Source organism: Sylvia atricapilla, chromosome 2 (genome assembly GCF_009819655.1).
Source record: "Sylvia atricapilla isolate bSylAtr1 chromosome 2, bSylAtr1.pri, whole genome shotgun sequence".
Lineage (NCBI taxonomy): Eukaryota > Metazoa > Chordata > Aves > Passeriformes > Sylviidae > Sylvia > Sylvia atricapilla.
Window position 1 is genome coordinate 89,306,304 of NC_089141.1, and position 19,268 is coordinate 89,325,571.

At 35.5% G+C, this 19,268-nt stretch overlaps 1 protein-coding gene and 1 long non-coding RNA gene across 9 annotated transcripts in view; both read right to left on the reverse strand.

Moving 5' to 3' along the window:
- Window positions 1–297: 297 nt before the first annotated feature.
- TMCO3 (transmembrane and coiled-coil domains 3) overlaps window positions 298–19,268 on the reverse strand; it is a 34,439-nt gene continuing 15,468 nt past the window's right edge. Inside the window, exons 7-13 of one of the 8 annotated variants that reach the window (XM_066313767.1) lie at window positions 18,689–18,875; window positions 17,616–17,733; window positions 16,815–17,010; window positions 10,522–10,672; window positions 4,141–4,220; window positions 3,482–3,631; window positions 298–1,795 (exon numbers count right to left, since the gene is read on the reverse strand). In XM_066313767.1, the coding sequence (XP_066169864.1) occupies window positions 1,682–1,795; window positions 3,482–3,631; window positions 4,141–4,220; window positions 10,522–10,672; window positions 16,815–17,010; window positions 17,616–17,733; window positions 18,689–18,875 (996 nt within the window). In that variant the 3' untranslated portion in view covers window positions 298–1,681. Of the gene's footprint in view, window positions 1,796–3,481; window positions 3,632–4,140; window positions 4,221–10,521; window positions 10,695–12,313; window positions 12,460–16,814; window positions 17,011–17,615; window positions 17,734–18,688; window positions 18,876–19,268 lie in introns of those variants that run through there. The other 7 variants (XR_010742985.1, XR_010742988.1, XM_066313768.1 and 4 more) reach the window with 7 other exon arrangements.
- Window positions 13,100–16,801, reverse strand: LOC136358013 (uncharacterized). Its single transcript, XR_010742991.1, has 2 exons — window positions 14,177–16,801; window positions 13,100–14,142 (listed from the first exon to the last, which is right to left on the reverse strand). It is a non-coding gene; the product is annotated as an uncharacterized lncRNA (long non-coding RNA).

Below are 19,268 nucleotides of genomic sequence, written 5' to 3' on the forward strand. Positions count from 1 at the left end.
AGCTTTTTGCTCTTCATTTGTCTGTTTTGTGACAACTTTAGAAACCATTTGAGGGGAGATGGAATTGCCATACATTCCTCCAATCTTTATGAAGTATTAGTGCCTAGAAGGAAAGCCCCAAAACCAGTGAGCAAGAACTCATATATGATGATCTCTACCCTGCCCCACCAGTACATATACACTCCAGAGTAATCCAAGTTTCATTTGGACAAGCCCAGCAGACGTCAGAGAAAACACAGAAGAAACTGAGGATGCTATGGAGGAAAGGGGTATAGAGGACAAAAATCCATCCAAAGCTTTGTTTTGCTAATTGGAGGACAATTTTCATTTTAATTCACAATTTAAATCTTGTAACATGCATTTTTCTAACCATTTTGTGGGTATCAATGTTATTTCAGATGACACTGCAATACTGACCTGAAGGGTTAATGTATCTTAAATAGTATTGGTTTAGCAGATAAACCTCAAGATGATTGTTAAATGTTTGTCACAGAGTAGGACTGTAGCCTATGAGTAAACTTGCTCTATGACACTTAAAGAATGGGCTTTTACAAGGCCTATCTCACTACATACAACATTTTAAAGAAAAACCACATTTAAGATCACATTCAAAACACCATTTTCTAAAATATCATGGTATTTTTAAAAGACTAACAATTTATTCAATGTAAATGGAACTTAAAATGTCATGGGGTTGCAAATACACATCTGGTCTGCTGTTTCTAGTTTTCTGCAAGTTAATTTACTTAAAATAATTTCAAATCTAGAATAGTGTCAACTAAGACCAACCTCCAAGGTTACAGTAGTGCTATATTTCACATCTAATTGAAATTACACTTCTCAGTTTTACTACATTTCTTTTTGATTTAAAAGAAAACACCCTTGTAAACCATTACTGTAGCAGCAGTTAGCAACAAGAATGGGTAACAACTGTCAGTCTGCAAACATAAGTTATGCCCTTTCTTACTATCAGTTTTTAGTCAAATATGTAAATAAATAGAAGAGCTAACACAAAATATACCACTCTAAGAAAATACATTATATGCTGCAATCTGGAATAAAATATCATGCAATACTGGCTGCATGATATGGAATGGAACTGATGCTAAATAGTTAAACCTTTGCTTTGTGTAGATGTCACTCTTTTATTCACCATTAGAAATTTGTTTTGTATTTAATTTTATACTGCTATATTAAAATCCTAAATGTGAAAATGACTCAAGTCATTTAGTGAAAGAAGATACCATAGGCACCATAATATATATATCTATCTTTTTTTCCTTTTTGAACAAAATCTGGTGATGAACCAGCATTAACAGGATGAAAATTAAAAGGCACAATCAGGCAAAAAAAAATAAAAATCAACATACTTTGCATGATACTGTATTTTAAAAAAATAATTTATGCTTTGAGTAACAGATTGGTTCAGAAACAAACATTCTAGCAGATTCCAATCTGTCCAAGGCAAAGTAAATTTTGTAAAAGGTGTGCAATTCAAATGACACAATTATTTTTTAGTATGGAATTTTGTTTTAAGTTCGGTATAAGGCTTATAACCAAGTGCTTGTTAAGAACACTGACTACACAACAGGTCTTGTTTTCTGAGTGCATAGAAATACAATGAGCAATGAAGATGTTTTCCTTGCAAGAGGACATATTCTTCTATTTGTGCAAATCTTGATCAAGTACTTGAGCGTCTTTCAGGTCTTGGAACACATTTCATAATTGCAGCTCTCCACAGGGCAGGGGCAAGTAAAAGGCTAAGAGTAGTCACACTCAGAATAAGAAGATAGACCTGCAAAAGGCAAAGAAAAGCCATTAGTTCTCTTGGTTACATGGTAGCACAAAGAACTATCTAGAAGTTTGATGGATTTGACAAAGAAGTCCTAAGCAACTTTGCATATTACTACAAAAGCAAACAACTGCATGCTCAAATAATCTGATTACCTGTTTACCTGGTGTGAAGATACAATTGGAAAAACACTATGAGCTTATAGAAAAACAGTCATTTTAATGTGAAGTGATCAATTTTGAAAATTCAGTATTTGTTAAAAAGTCAAAGGCCAATTATCACTTTGTTAAAAAAACAACAACCCAAAAATCCTCAAACAAACAAACCAAACCAGAAAGACCCCAACCAATCAAACAAATAAAAAAAAAACAAAACCAAAAAACCAAACACCACCACTCTAAACTATTCTGGTTTAATGATATAATGGCAAAGTTCACTGCTATTTCTCTGATCAACAGAGAAAAGCATACAAAAAATCCCTTTAAGTCATACTGTACATCAACTAAAAAAAAGATCCTAACTACATAGTCTGAATAAGTCTTAGAAAACAGTGGCAGGAAGTACTTTTGAGGTCTCAAGCAAAAGAATGAGGTTAGGAAATTTCAGAGGTATACAAACCAATACAGTAGATAATCGTGTGAGAGCAGAAAAAAATGGAAGCCTCAAAGCCTCCAAACTCAGTGGGTGGCCCCCTAAATTGGTTCTGTGATCACGTACAGATATCTTGAAACTCTATGCAAACATGCAGTATTTGTTATTCTTCATTATATGAAGGAGTGAACATGAAAGTGAATCACCTTTACCTACAAATGAACGGCATTGTGTAAATTTTTCACATGTGCTTTATTTGGAATTGATTCCAACACTATGCAGTCCACTTGCTCAAATAATCAAAACCTTGGAACACCAGGAGAGCACTTTTTGTGAGCAGAAGCACAGAGGATAGATAAAGCAGTTAGTACTAGAAAGTGAGGTCAGTTGCTGTATCTCCATAGCCATCATTTACTTAATCTCATAAATCAGACTTCATCTTCCAAAAAAAAAAAAAAAAAAAAAAAAAAAAAAAAAAAAAAAAAAAAAAAAAAAAAAAAGGAACATTCTCACAGGTTCAGTATAAAACTAAGTTTAAGGCTTCTTTCCTGGGGGACTTTTTTCATAACTACTGAAAACATAGGTTGTTTCTTCTGTGAAGGATTTAAAATAAACAAGCTCTACAGGTTAAAGTGATTACAAGTTTATTTGCTTGTTCAAATGTTAGGGCAATTTTCACAATATCTGCTCTCTAGTTCTTATTTACTAGTATTTCCTTCTTCAGATCCTATATTCTCTCTGTATTGTACACTCCTATACCTCTTTCAATAGCAGTATCAAGACTTTAAAAACAAAGGCTTCTCAGTCTTTGGGTGCTATCTGCAACTCACTACTCACAAAATTAAGTTGTAAGAGAAGTTAAGGTAAAACATTTATAACTAAGCTATTTAAAATACTAAAGTACAATATGAAACAAGTAAAAACCAGCACTAAGAACCCTGTCAGGGACATACAAGTATCCATTTGTATTCTACATTTTTACAGTTGAGAGGCGCCACAAAATTGGAGTGTATTGGTATTTCAGATACTGGGATTTTGTATTACAGTGTAAATTTTTCAGGTGCAATAAATGAAGTTAATAACCACAGAACAGCTTACCTCCCGAGATATGATCCCTGCTCTGCGTGCTCTACTTCCCAGAACAAAAGAGAATTCACTGACTTGTGCCAGTCCGGCTGAGACAATCCACTTGATATATTGGCTGGTCTTTGGAAGAATCAAAGAAAGGACAAGCACTGCCAAGACAAACTTTTAAAACAGGTTTTTTGAGTTATTGTGGGTTTGGTTGGTTTGTTTGTTTAAATAAAGAAGTGCAATAATTAAGATATCTTATCTCTGTAAGATATATAGCATCAAATAAAATAATTTTGGACATAACATGAAATAATGGACTTCTAAGTGTGTCTTCTGTGTTAATGTTAAAAGAGACAAATGTGCATTGCGTAGTAAAAAGCAGCATCTTCTTTACTATAATGAAATACTTGATAACTGTCACAAATCCCAAGCTAGAGAAATAGATACTTTGCCATGTGCAACTTACTTCTAACATTAAATTATTTTCTTTTTAAATACCTGAAGAGTATTGTATCAAACTGTATTCTAATCAGTAAGATTCCTCTAAATACATATTAACACTAATATTCTCTGTTATATCAAATGTTCAGTTCTTGCTTAGAATTTTCTTCAGGGCATACAGCACAAAGATTACTTAGATTATTGAAGATTAAAATATTTTTAAAAAGCGTAAATGAAAATACCTTCATTATGACGACAGACAACGTAAGGAATAGCAAGACTGTGAGTTCATATATTACAAATGTGGGAAAAACATGAAGTCCTAGAAGGCAAGAAAACAATATTGTACAGTTTGAGGCCAGTATCTTATTATGGCAATTTTCTGGGTTAATAATATATTTATTTGCAGGACTATATTCTCAAAACCAATCAAAGAAAAAGCCTTAACTTACCTACCAACCACTTGATCACTGAAGCCCTAACTACCTACTTGATCACAAAAGCATTTCCTGCAATATCCAGCCCTTTTTTCCTTTGGGGAGGTTTAGCACAGGTAATATTCCCAACTGAATTAAGTTGCGTATGACTGATGCACAAGTGCTTTAATTTCTAAAGCTTTCTGTCTTCCATACCAGTCAACAATACAAAATCTGAACTGAAACACACATCTAATGAAAGCTATAAAAATCCTACAAGAAAATAATTCCATTGTTATGCACAGTCATTGTAATATTTTGGTGGTCATTTAACTTTTGTTTTATGATATGGTAATGGACTATTACAGTGGGAGGAGCACAATACTCAGTATTTTCATAGACTATAGCAACAGCAGAAATCCAAACTGTTTTCATTCTATGACCATCACTTCCAAACACTGAAAGTCACCTGAACTTGAAAAGTCACTTAGTCTCAAATCAGGTAAGGCCATAAACCCCTAAGCACAGTCTAACAGTTAAGGGATTATAGAAAACCCTACTGCTATGATGTTGATGGCGTTTCTTTTTTTTTTTTTGTTGGAGTGGACTGTCTTTGGGGTTTTTTGCAATGTTTGGTCTTTTTAACTTGGTAATTATATAAAGAAAGTAACAAGAACCACAAAGAACTCAAAAACATAAAACTAAATCCTGCAAATATTAAACATAAGAAAAAGAAATATTTGTTGGAGAAATCCTAGAGTCACTGAGGAATAATCTTACAACTAAGTCCATTTTTATCTCCTAAAGTAGGAGGAACCTGTGCAGGCAAACGTAACTGAGTATCTTCAGAAGCTCATTCTTTTTCATAAAAGCTTCTAAAAAGTGAAATCAAAGTAGTAGTGGTGTTCCTGACAAATTCATAATAGTTGGCATTTTTCCAACCCAATTATTTCTGATGAAGGACAAGAATTTAGCTTTCTAAAGCATAAGGCATGTAAATCAATGCTGTAAATAACTTCTTATTTTAATGTGGGACAAGGTTCCACTAATTTTCCCTCCCTATAGTGCTGCAGATCCAGGTAAGCTGTAGAGAACCAAGAGTTGTCATCTCTTCCAGACTTACAGTAACTTCATAGGGTTTGTCTGTATTCACATTCAATTGTCAATGGAAACCTTCTTCAATTACATCAGAGATCTTTACACAAGTGCCACCCAGTCAGCACGCTCACACTCTGTTTTATTTCTTAATTTTCTTCCAACTACTGAAGCACAAATGTAAAAGACTATCAAAGTAAGAGGAAAGAGAGCAGAATAAGAGATGTAAACCATACCAAAAAAAAAAGAAATCCACATATATGCACAGATGCATATGAAAGGGCAAGTAGCTTCTCTGTTTTCACAGTTTATCATGTGCACAGTGCTCCTTCACCTTTAGGCTGACCTCAGAATATCCATGAAAAGCAATCAGAGAAATACATGCTTGATAAGAGGGACAATTCTGCCAGATCTAGAACTGAAGGTTTCCAAGGGAGGCTATAAATAAAGCCTAGTGCTCTCATCACTACTGGTGGCACTACGTGTTCAGTTCTGGAGCACACAGGCAGTCTGAAGTCCATTTGAATTGCTGCCCGGTGTTGAGATTATTGCCATATTCCAAAGAACTGAACCACAAACTACAGCAAACTTCTATACCAATCCTTTAGAGGAGAGTGTCTGCAAGGTGAAAACAAGCCTAAACCTGTCACATACACTATTCTGAGCAGACAAATCAACATCCCAGAAACCAGACATTTTTTTAAAGAAATAAATCCCATCTTGGATTTTTATGGCCAATACAGAACTTTGCCCCATTCCTAGATGAAAACCCAGGATAAGGCCAGAAGTGCTATCAGACTTCTATACAAGCACATGGCACCTTCCTGATAACATAAACACCATCAGAAAGATTAATTTCATAGGCAAAATATACATGAATATACCCAATTATTGCAATGGTTTTGATCAGACTTTGACTAAGCTCAGGAGTAATTTTGAAATCATTCTCTAACATGGGAGAAACACTTCAAATAACTCAAAAGCTTCAGCAGTGTCATCAGCACGTCACAGTGGCCAGCAGTCAACAGCTAGGGTAACACTTAGATACACTTTTACAGAGCTGACCACAAGCTACCAGACTTCAACTGTAAGCAGTGTTCACAAAGAGCTGGAACAGAGGCCCTGGAGTGCATCACTGGCAAGCCAAAAAGCACAGTTTACTCACAGAAGTTGGTGTGTATTCCATGGACAATTACAGGCAAGACTTTGCACTATCTTTTTAAAAGTACTTTTTTCTTAACAAGCAAACTCTCTCTTTCCATAATTACACAGATTCTACCAATCTGCTGGATAGCTTCTAAACAGCATGTGAAGATCCAAATGTCTTGACCACATCCTGATTAGATCCAACATCAAAAAAAGCAGTTTTGGAGACTTGGAGATCCTTGCTGGCAAACAAGAGTGCAAAACCTCAGAACTCAGTGGGTGAAACTGGAGCCCGTAGAATTAATTCTGACACATCCTCAAGACAGCACGTCACTCAGAAAAATCACACTAGCTAGAGTTGTAATGAACCCAAGATCATAGCCAGCACATGCAATAAATGCTACAGCCCTGGCTAGATCATTAAGCAGCAGAGGGGAAAGCCATTCTTCTTAATCTTTCTGCAAAGGAGAAAGTCCCTTTGATTTTATTGTCAGTTCTGAGAGCATGAAACCTCCAAGTTTCATTGTGCTCCATGCAGAAAATCAAAGCAGTAGAGCTGAATGGATAAGGAGAAGGCAACGCATGCCAGCTAACAAATTCCAGAATTTGATATTCTAGATTCAAAAGAAATGTTAAGAGGCTCATTGGATAATCCTTGTGTGCATGTTTTTCTGGACAGTGGTGGTGTTGGCAGTGTCAGCATCACCCATCTTCTGAAGAAAAAGACTGAGCTGTTAAAGGGTTTCCAGCATCTTGCATTCAAGGTCCAACACTGATCACAGGAGTTACCCAGAAGGGAAACGTGGAACCTGGCATGTGGGTACATCTGTTACAGCACAGTGAGAACACACAACTTGTCAGTCACTGAAACTAATCTGTTACCTCACCAGTGGCAGAGAGGGTCTTGATGCCCAGTTTCAAACTCTATACTCCACGTGTAGACTAAAAAAAAATGGAACTTCTTAAAAACAGGCAAACAGTCTATGCAAAGATACTTGCCATCTTTCCAAAAAGTAATCAAAACAAAATCAAATGGGTAAAGATCTGTGTACTAGGTACAAAAAGAAATGAGAAAAAAGTGCCCAAAATGTGGCTCCAAGAGATTGGTCAAGATGTTCTCTCAAAGCTACCCATGAGAACAGAGACTAACAGAAACTCTCCAACTTCAGCACGTGGCATAAAGAATGCCAGGAACCTTTGAAGAACACCCAGAGGCCTAAATGACTGTACAGATAGAGAGTAACTCAACGTGCAGCTGTTAATGCCTAACTGCAAAGGTGCATTATTCCCACAAATGCACCCAAGCGCAAATTTGAAAGCAGGACCATTGCACAGGTCAAGCTAAGGGCAGGTCCACTGCTACAGATATTACATGAACAAGGACTATTCAGCCCAGCTTTTAGGCACCAGAGGGATTTCTGTAGTAACAGAAAAGCAGGCATTTAAGACAAGCAAAACAGGAATGAATTTTTCCAAATGACATACTTACAGTTGCTTTTCAATTAAGATAATTTTTTCCATTTGTGCCTTTATTCTAAAGGGACCAGAAGTGATACTACTGCAGTGGCTTTCCTCACGATCTCAAGTGTTTCTGCTCTCTATAAGGTGCTTGCTGCATATAGTAACAAACAAACATTCTCTTCTGGCAGGAGGGAAGAATCTTTCCCTGTGGCTTTTACATAATTTCACACAGTAAATCTCTACATATTTATATATACATATAATTTGCATGTATACATATATAAGTAGAGAGCAAGCAAGAAGTCTTTAAAAAGAAATCTAGCAAGAAGAAAAATTAAGGAATACTTTTTGCTCTACTCAGGTTTTCTTTGCAATATCACATCACTCCTTTAAAAACATACCTCCTTGTCCACCCCACAGAATTTCCTGTTAAGCACAAAATTTAAAAGTAACCGAAAGTTAAGGGGAGAAAGGGGCTAATTTTTATTTGGGAATAAAGGGGATTTTGTTTGAGGGCGGGTTGTTTTTAGGGTTTGGGGTATTTTTTTGTTGTTGTTATTGGTTTTGGAGGGGGTTTTGTTGTTGGTTGGTTGGTTTTTTTAACAAACATTATCATATTTTGTCAGAGGCCTATTACATAATTCTTTTGATTTTTTAGCTAATTTTCTTCTGAGGGAGAAATAAAACCCATTTTCTGTAAAATCACACCAATTTCCTGGGCAATTTTATTTTCTTCCCTTCTGGCAATTATAATGACAACACTTGTTAAAAAGACCTTTTTTTTTTTTTTTTAATTCTGTAACAGAATAACTAAAATAATTTCCTTAGAGTACAATGTAGGCTGTATGGAGTGCTGCTAGCTTGCCAACTGAGGTCTTGCTATTTTCTTTTACTCTCGAAAAGTCTTATCTCTAGTCTTAATTTATGCAGCCACAAGAGTGTAGGACAGTATTTTTTGCTCAGTTCCTTGTAAAATTAACTTTGGGCTTATAATCACTTGTCATGTTTTGTATCCCTGATAACACTATCCACTCCATCAGCATCTTTACTGAAACACATAAACAACTTGCATCTGTGAGCATTTAGCCATTACTCATCCAGGCCTGTCAGTTATACAGGCTCAAGTTTCATCAGAGCTCACTACTTTCCTCCCATTATTAAAAAAATAAGTAATTAAAGTAAACATATTTATTACTAAGTAATCTGACTCATCAGCAGTAGCTATCATGGGCTGGATTAAAAAAAAAAAAAAAAAAAAAAAAAAAAGAAAAGAAAATTAAGACTTGCAAGCATAGCTATTTCATTTTTGTTTTGACAGCCACCAGTTTTAGTTTCTGCTATGAAAATGAGTATCAAACAGGTATATAAGGAAAAATATTAAAATTACGCTGATGATGGGACTTTACTGTTCTCTGAATAAATATATGGAGATAAACAGAACAATAAAAAACTTAACAGCAGAAGAAAAACCAAGGGTGGTGTTGAAAAAATCCAAGCCCAAACCCAAAGACTTTCTGAGCAAACATGGGTTGAAGGAGGTTGGATTGGTGCACCAGGCCACATCCAGACCCCCTCTTAGATACTGCAATGTCTCCAGCACAGGGACATGCATCTCCTGTACAATCCACAGGGAGGCAAGTGCTTTCACAGTGCCTGTCTCCTCACCCACTGCAGTCCAGCACCTCAGTAACATGTTCCAGTTTCCTTTAGACAAAGTGTATTGGGGCATGCACAGACAGTTAGAGAATGCAGCAGTTCAAAAGGAAGTTACTGATTTACTGTAAGTATTCTGAGTTAACTCCTTTTGGATATCAAGCATAATGAGTTACTGTCTCATCTTCTACCTCAATGCTGCATTTCAAATCGCATTCAAGTAAGTGTCTGAGCTACATCTTCTTTCAATTATTTTTCCCTGCATTGAGAACATACAGATCACACCCTCCCAACTAAACTTCTAAAGAAACAAGCTATAAAAATTATGATATTATGATATTCTGCTTCTATAGAAAACCAAGTCACAAAAATCTGAAATCTACTCTACCAACTGACTCAACAATAACACAATTTTAGTATAAATTACAAATACAGCTGCTGGGAAGACAAAAGAACATTCAAAAAAACTCCAACGAATCAACAATTAAACCAAGGCCTTTTTAGCTTAAAAAATTTAGTTACATTTTTAAGTGGTATGATTTCAGAATTAACATTGAAGAACTGACACTAAACCAAGACTTGGGAGTACAACATAAAAATGGCTTCTGAAACTGAATGTTACATTTAAAAACAGTAGCAAAGGCAAACCAATGTTGTAGTCAATTAACAGTACAGTATTTTAACAAAATAAAATCTATTTCCTCCCCTCACATATAGACACCTTTTTCTCCTCACCCACATTGTAAGCAATGTTTTTATATATAATATACATCTTATATAGTATAGATTTAACATTATTTAATATTACATATAAATATCAAATATTTTAAAGTAAGATTTCTTGGAAGTTACCTATAGATGCAAAGAAAATGATGGCAAGAAAGTCACGTATTGGTTCAATACAGCACATAATCTCCTCAGTAACCATGTGACCCTGAGAAGAGATCAGAGCTCCGGCTAAGAAGCATCCCAGCTCCATTGAAACATCCAACAGCTCTGTGATCTGTTAAGGAATAACAGAGAATCTGCTGCTGAGTGACTTTATATATCATTTCACAGTGAAACTATGTAACTCTATGTTATACCAAATGCAGGAAATTACTGTTTTTATGGAAGTTCAAGGACAAACAGAATTCAGTGTATGTATTTCAATGTTCTGCAGTGTTGTGTTTATACAGAAGACTCATAAAACTAGTTTCTCCCTTTATGTTACCTCCTTTCCCACAAAAACAATAACAAATTTCTTAATCTACATTGCAATGCTTTGTGTGACCCTTAAGGACACCATCTGATTTCACAAGTCAGAGAGAGACTATGACAGCTTTAGAGTCGGGATTACATAATACATTGAGACTGTGATATAAAGCAAGGTATTTTCCAGCTGTCACACTAGAGGGAAAAAATGAAAATCTCGGCTTATATTTGGGAGAAGAGTCTCAATCTAGCAGAAGTCCCTGGCACAAAACACATTTTACTATTGTAAATTTGGTTCAAATGTGCCTGTGTGCTTTACTGAATGGGAACTCACTTAAGTGTGCAAAACAAACTGCTGAAATAAAGCACAATGACTGCCTGGAAGAATTCAGACTGCTTCATTCTTTTTTAATATTTTAATGCAGTAGTGGAAGAAGAGATGAAACACATGTAAAGAAACTAAACAAAACAAAAAGCATCTGCTTAAGGCAATGCTTGGAAAACTAAAAAAAGAAAGCAAATTGCACTTGTAATGTATGGTATGGTATACGGTAAGTTTTAAAATAATTACTTCAAAATCATGCAGCTGCAGATGGTCATCTTGCTGAGAAAGGACAGTGTTATTAATAGAGCATTTAAAACCAACAACTTATTTTTATTCTAATTTAAATTAAGCAAGAATTCACTGTAGTACATTAATGGACACCATTCATCATATCTTGAATTGTGTTTCACTGTAAAATATTAAACAAAAACTCAGGCAACGTGATACTAATGGAGGAGAGCAAAAGACACAATAAACAAGTCTCCACACTATGCATAAGATGCCACCTAAAAATAACCCCAAGACCTTTGTGTACTGAAGTAATAATACCTGAATGCTCATCACATAACTGCATTTGTGATAACACTGTAATTTACTGCAGGATATTTAAGGTAATAAATTAGTTCTGTCAACTAATATAATTAGTTGCTGATCATGCAAAGCAAACAAGATAATGTTATTCTCATTTTAAAACAAAAGGAATTTCAGTGCTTTTTAGAACAATTTGAAATTTTAAGAGGGAAGAAGGAAATATATACATGAAGGACTTTAAAATCATCAAGAGATGAATAAAATTAAGGAAACAGTTATGAATAGGAAACATTTAAATTCTTCTCAATCACATATTATTTGTTTCAAAAGTCACAGCCTCTTGTGGATGATTAAGATCCAATATAGCCTATTCAAATAAAGTTGTAATTATTTTTACTACTCAGCTATAATCTTCCTACACTTAAGTGTTATCAGCTGCAACAGAGCTCCACATCTAAAGTTTTATATAGCTAGTATTTTAAACATCCCCATGGACAGGATTAGGTTACCATAAAGGAAGAGATGCACCATATCTTGTACCAGAATTGCAGGATACTGCACTGTTGTGAGAATCACTCTTCAAGCAAGGAGCAATTTGAGTGTGAAAGAAACATGTTTATTCAGAAAGCATCAGACATAACTGGAGCAAACCACATGTCTAACTGGGAATTTGGTCCCACAGCATAAAAACTGAATTACATTCCTTCAGTTTATGGCAAGTCAAGTATGAGCTCAAGGGCCTGGTAAAAAAATAGACAAGTTTTACCATTTCTTGTCTAGTCTCTGGGTACTACACAAATTCAGCTCTACAAAATCCATAGGTCACTACACACAGAAAGTGCAAAGTGTATCAGAGGGCAAGGAAAGAACCAAAAATTACATCATCTTCTTAATACTCTCTCCCCTCCTCCAACTTGTTCTTCAGATTTACAGAATCAACTAGGTTGGAAAAGACCTTTGAGATCATCAAGTCTAACCTTTTCTACGTAGCTTCATACAGAAATTCCTTTTACAATTCCCATCTTGATCGCCAGTTGTCCCATAGCATTACCTACAACTGGACACATTTCCTCAGCTAAAACTGTAGCATCAGGTTTATTATATATAATATATGGGCACATGCACACACACATATTGGAGAGGACTTGTTTTACTGGCAGGAAGGCATTTGCAGCAGAGTTCTTTACATAAGCAAAACCTGAAAAGTATTGAGCATTTAGTATTCCCTTTCTGCTTGCATCACTTCCAGTGTTCAGCCTTTACCAAAGAGAGCTTTAGCCATTACTAATCCCTGGGCTTTGCACTCTCCTCCTCTCAACTCTTATGTTAGAGATAGCTTTTCCAGTCAAAATGACATGAAAAATTTTCTCAAATCACATGTTTTTCTCAGCACAACTTAGTTTTTGGTTGTATTCAAAGGTCCCATTTACTCCAATCCAGAAGGGATTGCCTTGCTTTCACTAGAATACTGGATTTTTATGTTCAAATGTTGTACCACACCAATAAATAAAGAAATAAGCATTACTGCTATAACATGTTCTGGGTGAATCTCAACCATCTGTTCAGCAGTTGTTTTGCTTATACTCTCTAATGATGTCTATCTTATTGCTACTCTTTAATCATCACAGAAGCTTAATGAATATGGTAAACCAGTAAAATTTAATAAAATTTTGTTGGCTATAAAGGTATTAGAATTTCAGGCTTTCATAACTTAAATCTGCCCAAGAGTAAAGAGATGAATTTTAAGCTTGCATTTCAAGAAAGTGAAGCTGTAACAGAAACTGAAACAATTTCAAGTAAACCTTGTAAAAACTCTATCTCAAATATATTTTTGAATATTAATTAAAATTAAAATATTTGAGATTATAGTTATTCCTTACTCTTCTTTTAATTGATAGAAAAGAGTTCATAAGCAGATTATAAGCCATTGAGAAGTACTGCAGACAAGCAAAGAAAGATATTCCAATACTAGTAACGATATCCATAAGACACTGGAAAAACCCTCATACATTTTCATATGTAAAGTACTGCAATAACATCACTGTATTTCATTTTCAGTATATACAGCAAACTGGCAATTTGCTCCCACTTGCTGCCACCGTCCCAGGTCAACCATCAGGCAGTGAAACTAGAAGCCACTTTTCCCCCATGTGTATGCACAGTCTTATACACATGTAAAGTAACTGCTGTCCTTCTTGTCAGGTCAGGTTTTATATTTTTCCATTTCCTTTGTAACATTACATAATTTCAGTTCTAAAAAACAATAAAACTGACTACTGTTGTTCTGCAGCAGTTCATTATCAGGACAGTGTTTAAAACAATTTTCCTTATGTATGTTTCCATACATAGAGAACGTGAAAAAACAACACTACACCAGGCTGACATATTCTTCAACTCATTCTGGTAAATATCTTGACTTATAACTACTTATAACTACTTGACTTATAACTACTTGACTATATAGTTTGGTCATTGATCCTTAATGGTCATCTTTAAAACCGTAAGTTAGATTTGTTCCTTATGTTGCAATTCAGGAGAACAGTTTGCCAATTAAAACAAGCAAACAAACAAACAATCAATCAAAGGCTATCTGCATAACTCAAGGCTTGAAAAGGAGCTGCTGAAAGCACAATAATGATCTGCTGAACCTTTGTTACTGAAGACAAGGTACATGATTCAAAGATGCACAGCTTTGCCTCAGTGTCATCTATACTATTACAGGATTGGCACTTGACACAATCCCCACCTCCCAGCCCTGATCTGCCTAATTAGTTAAAGGATTAAAGAGAGGAGAAGAAAACAGAAACAGAAAGGGTATCTTAAGCTCCAAATCTTACTAAAGTATCTGCAGCTGTAACAAGCTGCAGAGTTATCAAAGTTCAGAAATGCTCAAAAGTCACAACTATACTCAAAGCTCCTCAACTGACATGATAATCCTTATATGAAAATTGCTTATTCGCACTGCAGTGTAGGAACCTCTTTTGTCTCATCTTCCCTCTTGTTCTCCTATACAGAATTTGCCCTTAATGGCATGCTAATGGCAATTCTTGCTTAATTGATCCTCTGAAATTTTTCAAACACAGGAATCCAGCAAAATAAATCAAGTTTATATATAATGAACATTACATGTGCTGGTGTTACACATTAACCCAAATACAGGATAAGCTTAGCTGGACCCCAGAAACTCAGCCAACACTGAAGCACCTAAAAAGTAACTATATGCATGAGGCAGGAACACCATATCATTCCTAGTCTCTTTTTCATGTATTGGAAAGGATGTGTCCTGCAGAGTAACTCACAATGCTAGACAGTGATTTAAATTATTTTCTTAATAATGCATGTCAAATTTTCTAAATGGAGCCAGAGAGTTGTCTTTGGTTAAGGATGCTAAAATAGGCACTCTCTTCTTGCTCATCTACAGATTCAAAAGCTTTTTTAGAATTACACCAGTACTGAAAATTCTGTGTTTGCAGATCAATTATACAACTTCCTTCAATATTTAGCCTTGGCTTTTCAAGGAGAAAGATCTTTGCAGAATCCATGACAGTTTAATTGTTTTCCTACTTGGCACCCAAAAACCTTAATTCAACCTTTCCAAAGATATGCAACACTTTTTTTCAGCTTAGACTGCAATCACTCATCCTTATGTTTGTACTCCTGATAAAGTACAGCATCTATACCAATTAAGACTGGTTTTCCAGAAGATTTGTTTGTTTACCTATTCAACTCAACAAGCAAATACTTTTTTACTTTTCTTAGTAAGTTTGTGTGTTCAAACTACAACTTGTACCACTACTATAATGAATCTGTAAATGTCAGTGAATATCAAGCATCTCAACTGGTTCACTCTAGTCACCTGCAGTATCCTCTGTACCATTCCCTTTGATAAATTATTCATCAACTTTAAAAGGAAAGAATTTTGAAATGCTGAAGAAGCCTTCTGGGTTTGCAGTACAAATCCAACAAACTCAAATATATTCGTGTATGCACAATGTATTGTGTAAAGTCACATAGACAAACTCCTCGTATATTTGAAATGCAATTTGGGTACAAGAAGCCCAATTCTATGTAGGCCATGGTTTTAATTAAAGTAAAACTGCATCTAGATACCATAATATTTTACACAACTTCAATGATTTCTTTGCTGCTTTTTATTAAAGTTGTTCTACAAGTGTTTTCTAATGCTTCCTTATTAGAAAGTAAAAAGGAGAAACTAGTTTTGTTTCTTCTCTTATTAGAGGACACATTTGAAATATGAATAGCTGTTTAGAGCAATGGCATTTTTAACTTATACAACAGAAGTCACTAACTAAAGTTATGATCTCACTAACTAACTTCTTTTTAACCTTCTTCCTGAAGGTGGTCAGCTTTTCCTGTTGGACTGTAGTAACTAAGCAAACACCCCTAGAAAAAAGGCGCAGTTACTTTTTGGCTTAATTATTCTCAGGGGGTGTAACAATCTGCACACTCAGGATAATGGCGTGTCAAAGCCACAACTTTATCAAGCAACTGTCACATTCTGCTCTCCAGCAGTATAGTTTGTCAGAAGGCTGAAAAGTGAGATAGAAAGAGAATAGGAGAAATGAGGGAAATGAACCACACCCAATAAGGTTAATCAAAACCTATAAACCTTAGGGCATTTCTCTACTTTCTTAACTTCATCCCAAAATGTGTCACTCACACAAAAAGAAAATTACTTTATAATAAAAACCATGTTGAGAATTTGCTATTGAGAAGAAACTTGCGAGAAAATGTCACAAATGTCGTTATCAGTATCCCAAAACCCATCGTGAATGATTTTCAAATGCATGAAGTAGCCCACAATTACAACTCAGATCATGATTCCTGAACTGGCTGTACTAAAAGCTAACAGCAGAATTTCAGCTGATTCACATTGATACTGCATCTCTTCTTACTCATCTGTGCTACACTGCAGGAATCATCTGCAAATTTGGGGGTTGTTTTAAAACAATTTAAACCCAAATAATTACAGGGGCACGTGCATATGCAATGACACTAAGTGTGATGGCTTTTGTGATACTGACAAAGTAAACTACCACAAGTATAAAAAAGTTTTATCAATTGAAAAGATTACCATTAACATAAGGAAGGTGAATGCAGTTATTCCTAGAATGAGGATTTCTTTATTCCCTTTGCTTTCTGTGTGCAACTTGCGGTAATACGGTCCTATGAGATAAGTCTTTATAACAAGACATAGAAGAAAAACAGCAGCCAGAGAAAACAGAATTTGACCAATCAGTATCAGTATTCTCAGAATTTCCTTGAAAATGCTGGAAGAGAAGAATAAAGAAAAAGTTTCTTTCAAGTGCTCTCATACTTCCCAACCAGTTCCCCGTAAATGAAAATACTCAATTCCATAAATGCTCAAAACTGAGTAGCTACAGGAAGGTATTTAGATACATTAGTAAACAAGATTAAGACTAAATCTGCAGAGTGCCCAGAAACCTCTTTTACAACCTTGAATTTACTTCCATGTTGACTCAGAAAGATTTTCATTGACTGATCTCCAAGGTAAGCCATTTGGCACAATAATACTATCGCTTAGTCTTTGACAAAAACATGCCCTGCAGCAATAAAGTAAGTGAAGAAATTAACTTACTTTTTTACAGTAACAAACTTTTCACTTAAAATCTTAATTACCACACAGGACTAAAGCAGTTATAGCAAAGATATTATTTTTATACAACTGCTTTTGTATGACTACTACAGGTTTCTACTTCACGTCCAGTAGGAATAGTAAAGGAAATCTCACTGAACAGAATGCCTATTTTCCATGGAACTGACACTAACTGCAGAGCTTTCACATTCATATTGGCAATCTACATATTAATTACAAGGGGTAGAGGGAAGATCCACACAATGATTTTTTTTTTACCTGGATGATGTGCTCACTCCTGCTTGAATAAGTGTAGGCATGACAGCTATAAATAAACCAAGCTGCACATCCTGCATCACCAACATGCCAAGCAGTACGCTGCTGTAGTCAATATCCCCTGTACACCAGCAAAGTGGTCATGGAAACAGTCATCAGAAACTATGAATGCTTGCAAAGACTCAGAAATCTAGAAAAGGCTTAATCAAATGGAATCCCAATATAGCTCTTAATGGGCTGAAGGTCATTCAAAGCAGTCTAGGGACATTTTTTTCCCCCACTAGTAGGTAAATTAAAATGTATCTATGAAGACATAATAAAATACAAACAAAATATTCATATGAAACTTCTGTTACACAATTAAAACATAGACTTTGCTTAGCAGTTAAGCACTAGTTCTGCATTTAATGAAACTCCTCTACTGAGAATATACAGGCTTTATTCTGAAGACACACATTCAAGCCAGCATGTGTAAAATATATCATTGAATGTTAGCATTAGAATGAATATGCTAGAGGGTGAGGAGTACTTAAACACAATTTGTATGAGGGAGATTTAACTGGAAGAAAGCATGATGTCAAAACTTTCAAAAGGAAACACTGAGAAGTATTTGAGAAGCTAGAAATATGGCCCTTGAAGGTCCTTATTTGAAGAGCTGTTAGCTATGAAAGACCATCTGAACTGGTTTCTGATTCCTGAAGAGGGATGTGATTTTTTTTTTTTTTTTTAATTAGCCTTTCTGCCTTGATGACAGGTAGCAGTGGGCTACTCTGGTCAACTTTTTAAAAGTTCAAGGATTACAGACACTCAGTAAAGTCAATTCTCAATGGAGAGCACTGTGTTGTACTAGACTGTCTTTGCCCAACGAGGACTAGCTATGTACGAATCAAGTACACTTCCTAGCAAGAATACACACAACACTGGCCAGTCTTAAACAAGGATGACTGTCTGTAAACCAGGCTTAAGAGTGAGTTTTGGTTTGGTTTTTTAACTAGCTTCTCTTAAAATATTACAAAGCCGACTTCTTTCAAATTTTACTAGATACTAGAGTAGTCCATATTTGAAGTCATATTTACCTTCTTTATCTCCTCGAACACTACCTGCAAGAAATCTGGAAACCAGTGGTGTGCTTGACAAAGACAAACAAGTGGAAATGAAGACACTCTGTGTTGGTCTGATTTGGAGCAAGTGTCCCCATAGTAAACCAAAGGCAATCATCAGAACTGTCATGTAGCAGGGTCCTTGCAGAGATATTTTCCATACCTTGGGAAGAAAACAAGTTCTTGTGACACTCTTCACTGCTAAGTTACAATGTTTTTCATTGCAAATAAGCTGGGGCTTAGTACTGCTTAGTACAGCTTGGGGCTGTAGTACTGGGGCACAGAGTAATGGACTGCCACACTATATAACCTAAAATTCCCAACTTAGTACACTGACTAGATATCCTACCCCAAAAGACACCCTACCAGAAACCAGGTGAATTTCCCAAAGTTCATGGACAAATTAAGGGCCAAATGGTCCAGTATGGGTGGAAATACATTAAAATTATCCAATGAAAGAGCAGTCATTTGATGTGATTCTAAGATGAGGAAAAAATGGGTGTGCCAAAGGCAGTAACCAATACCAGTCACCTGCTCCAAACTAGAGCACAAACAA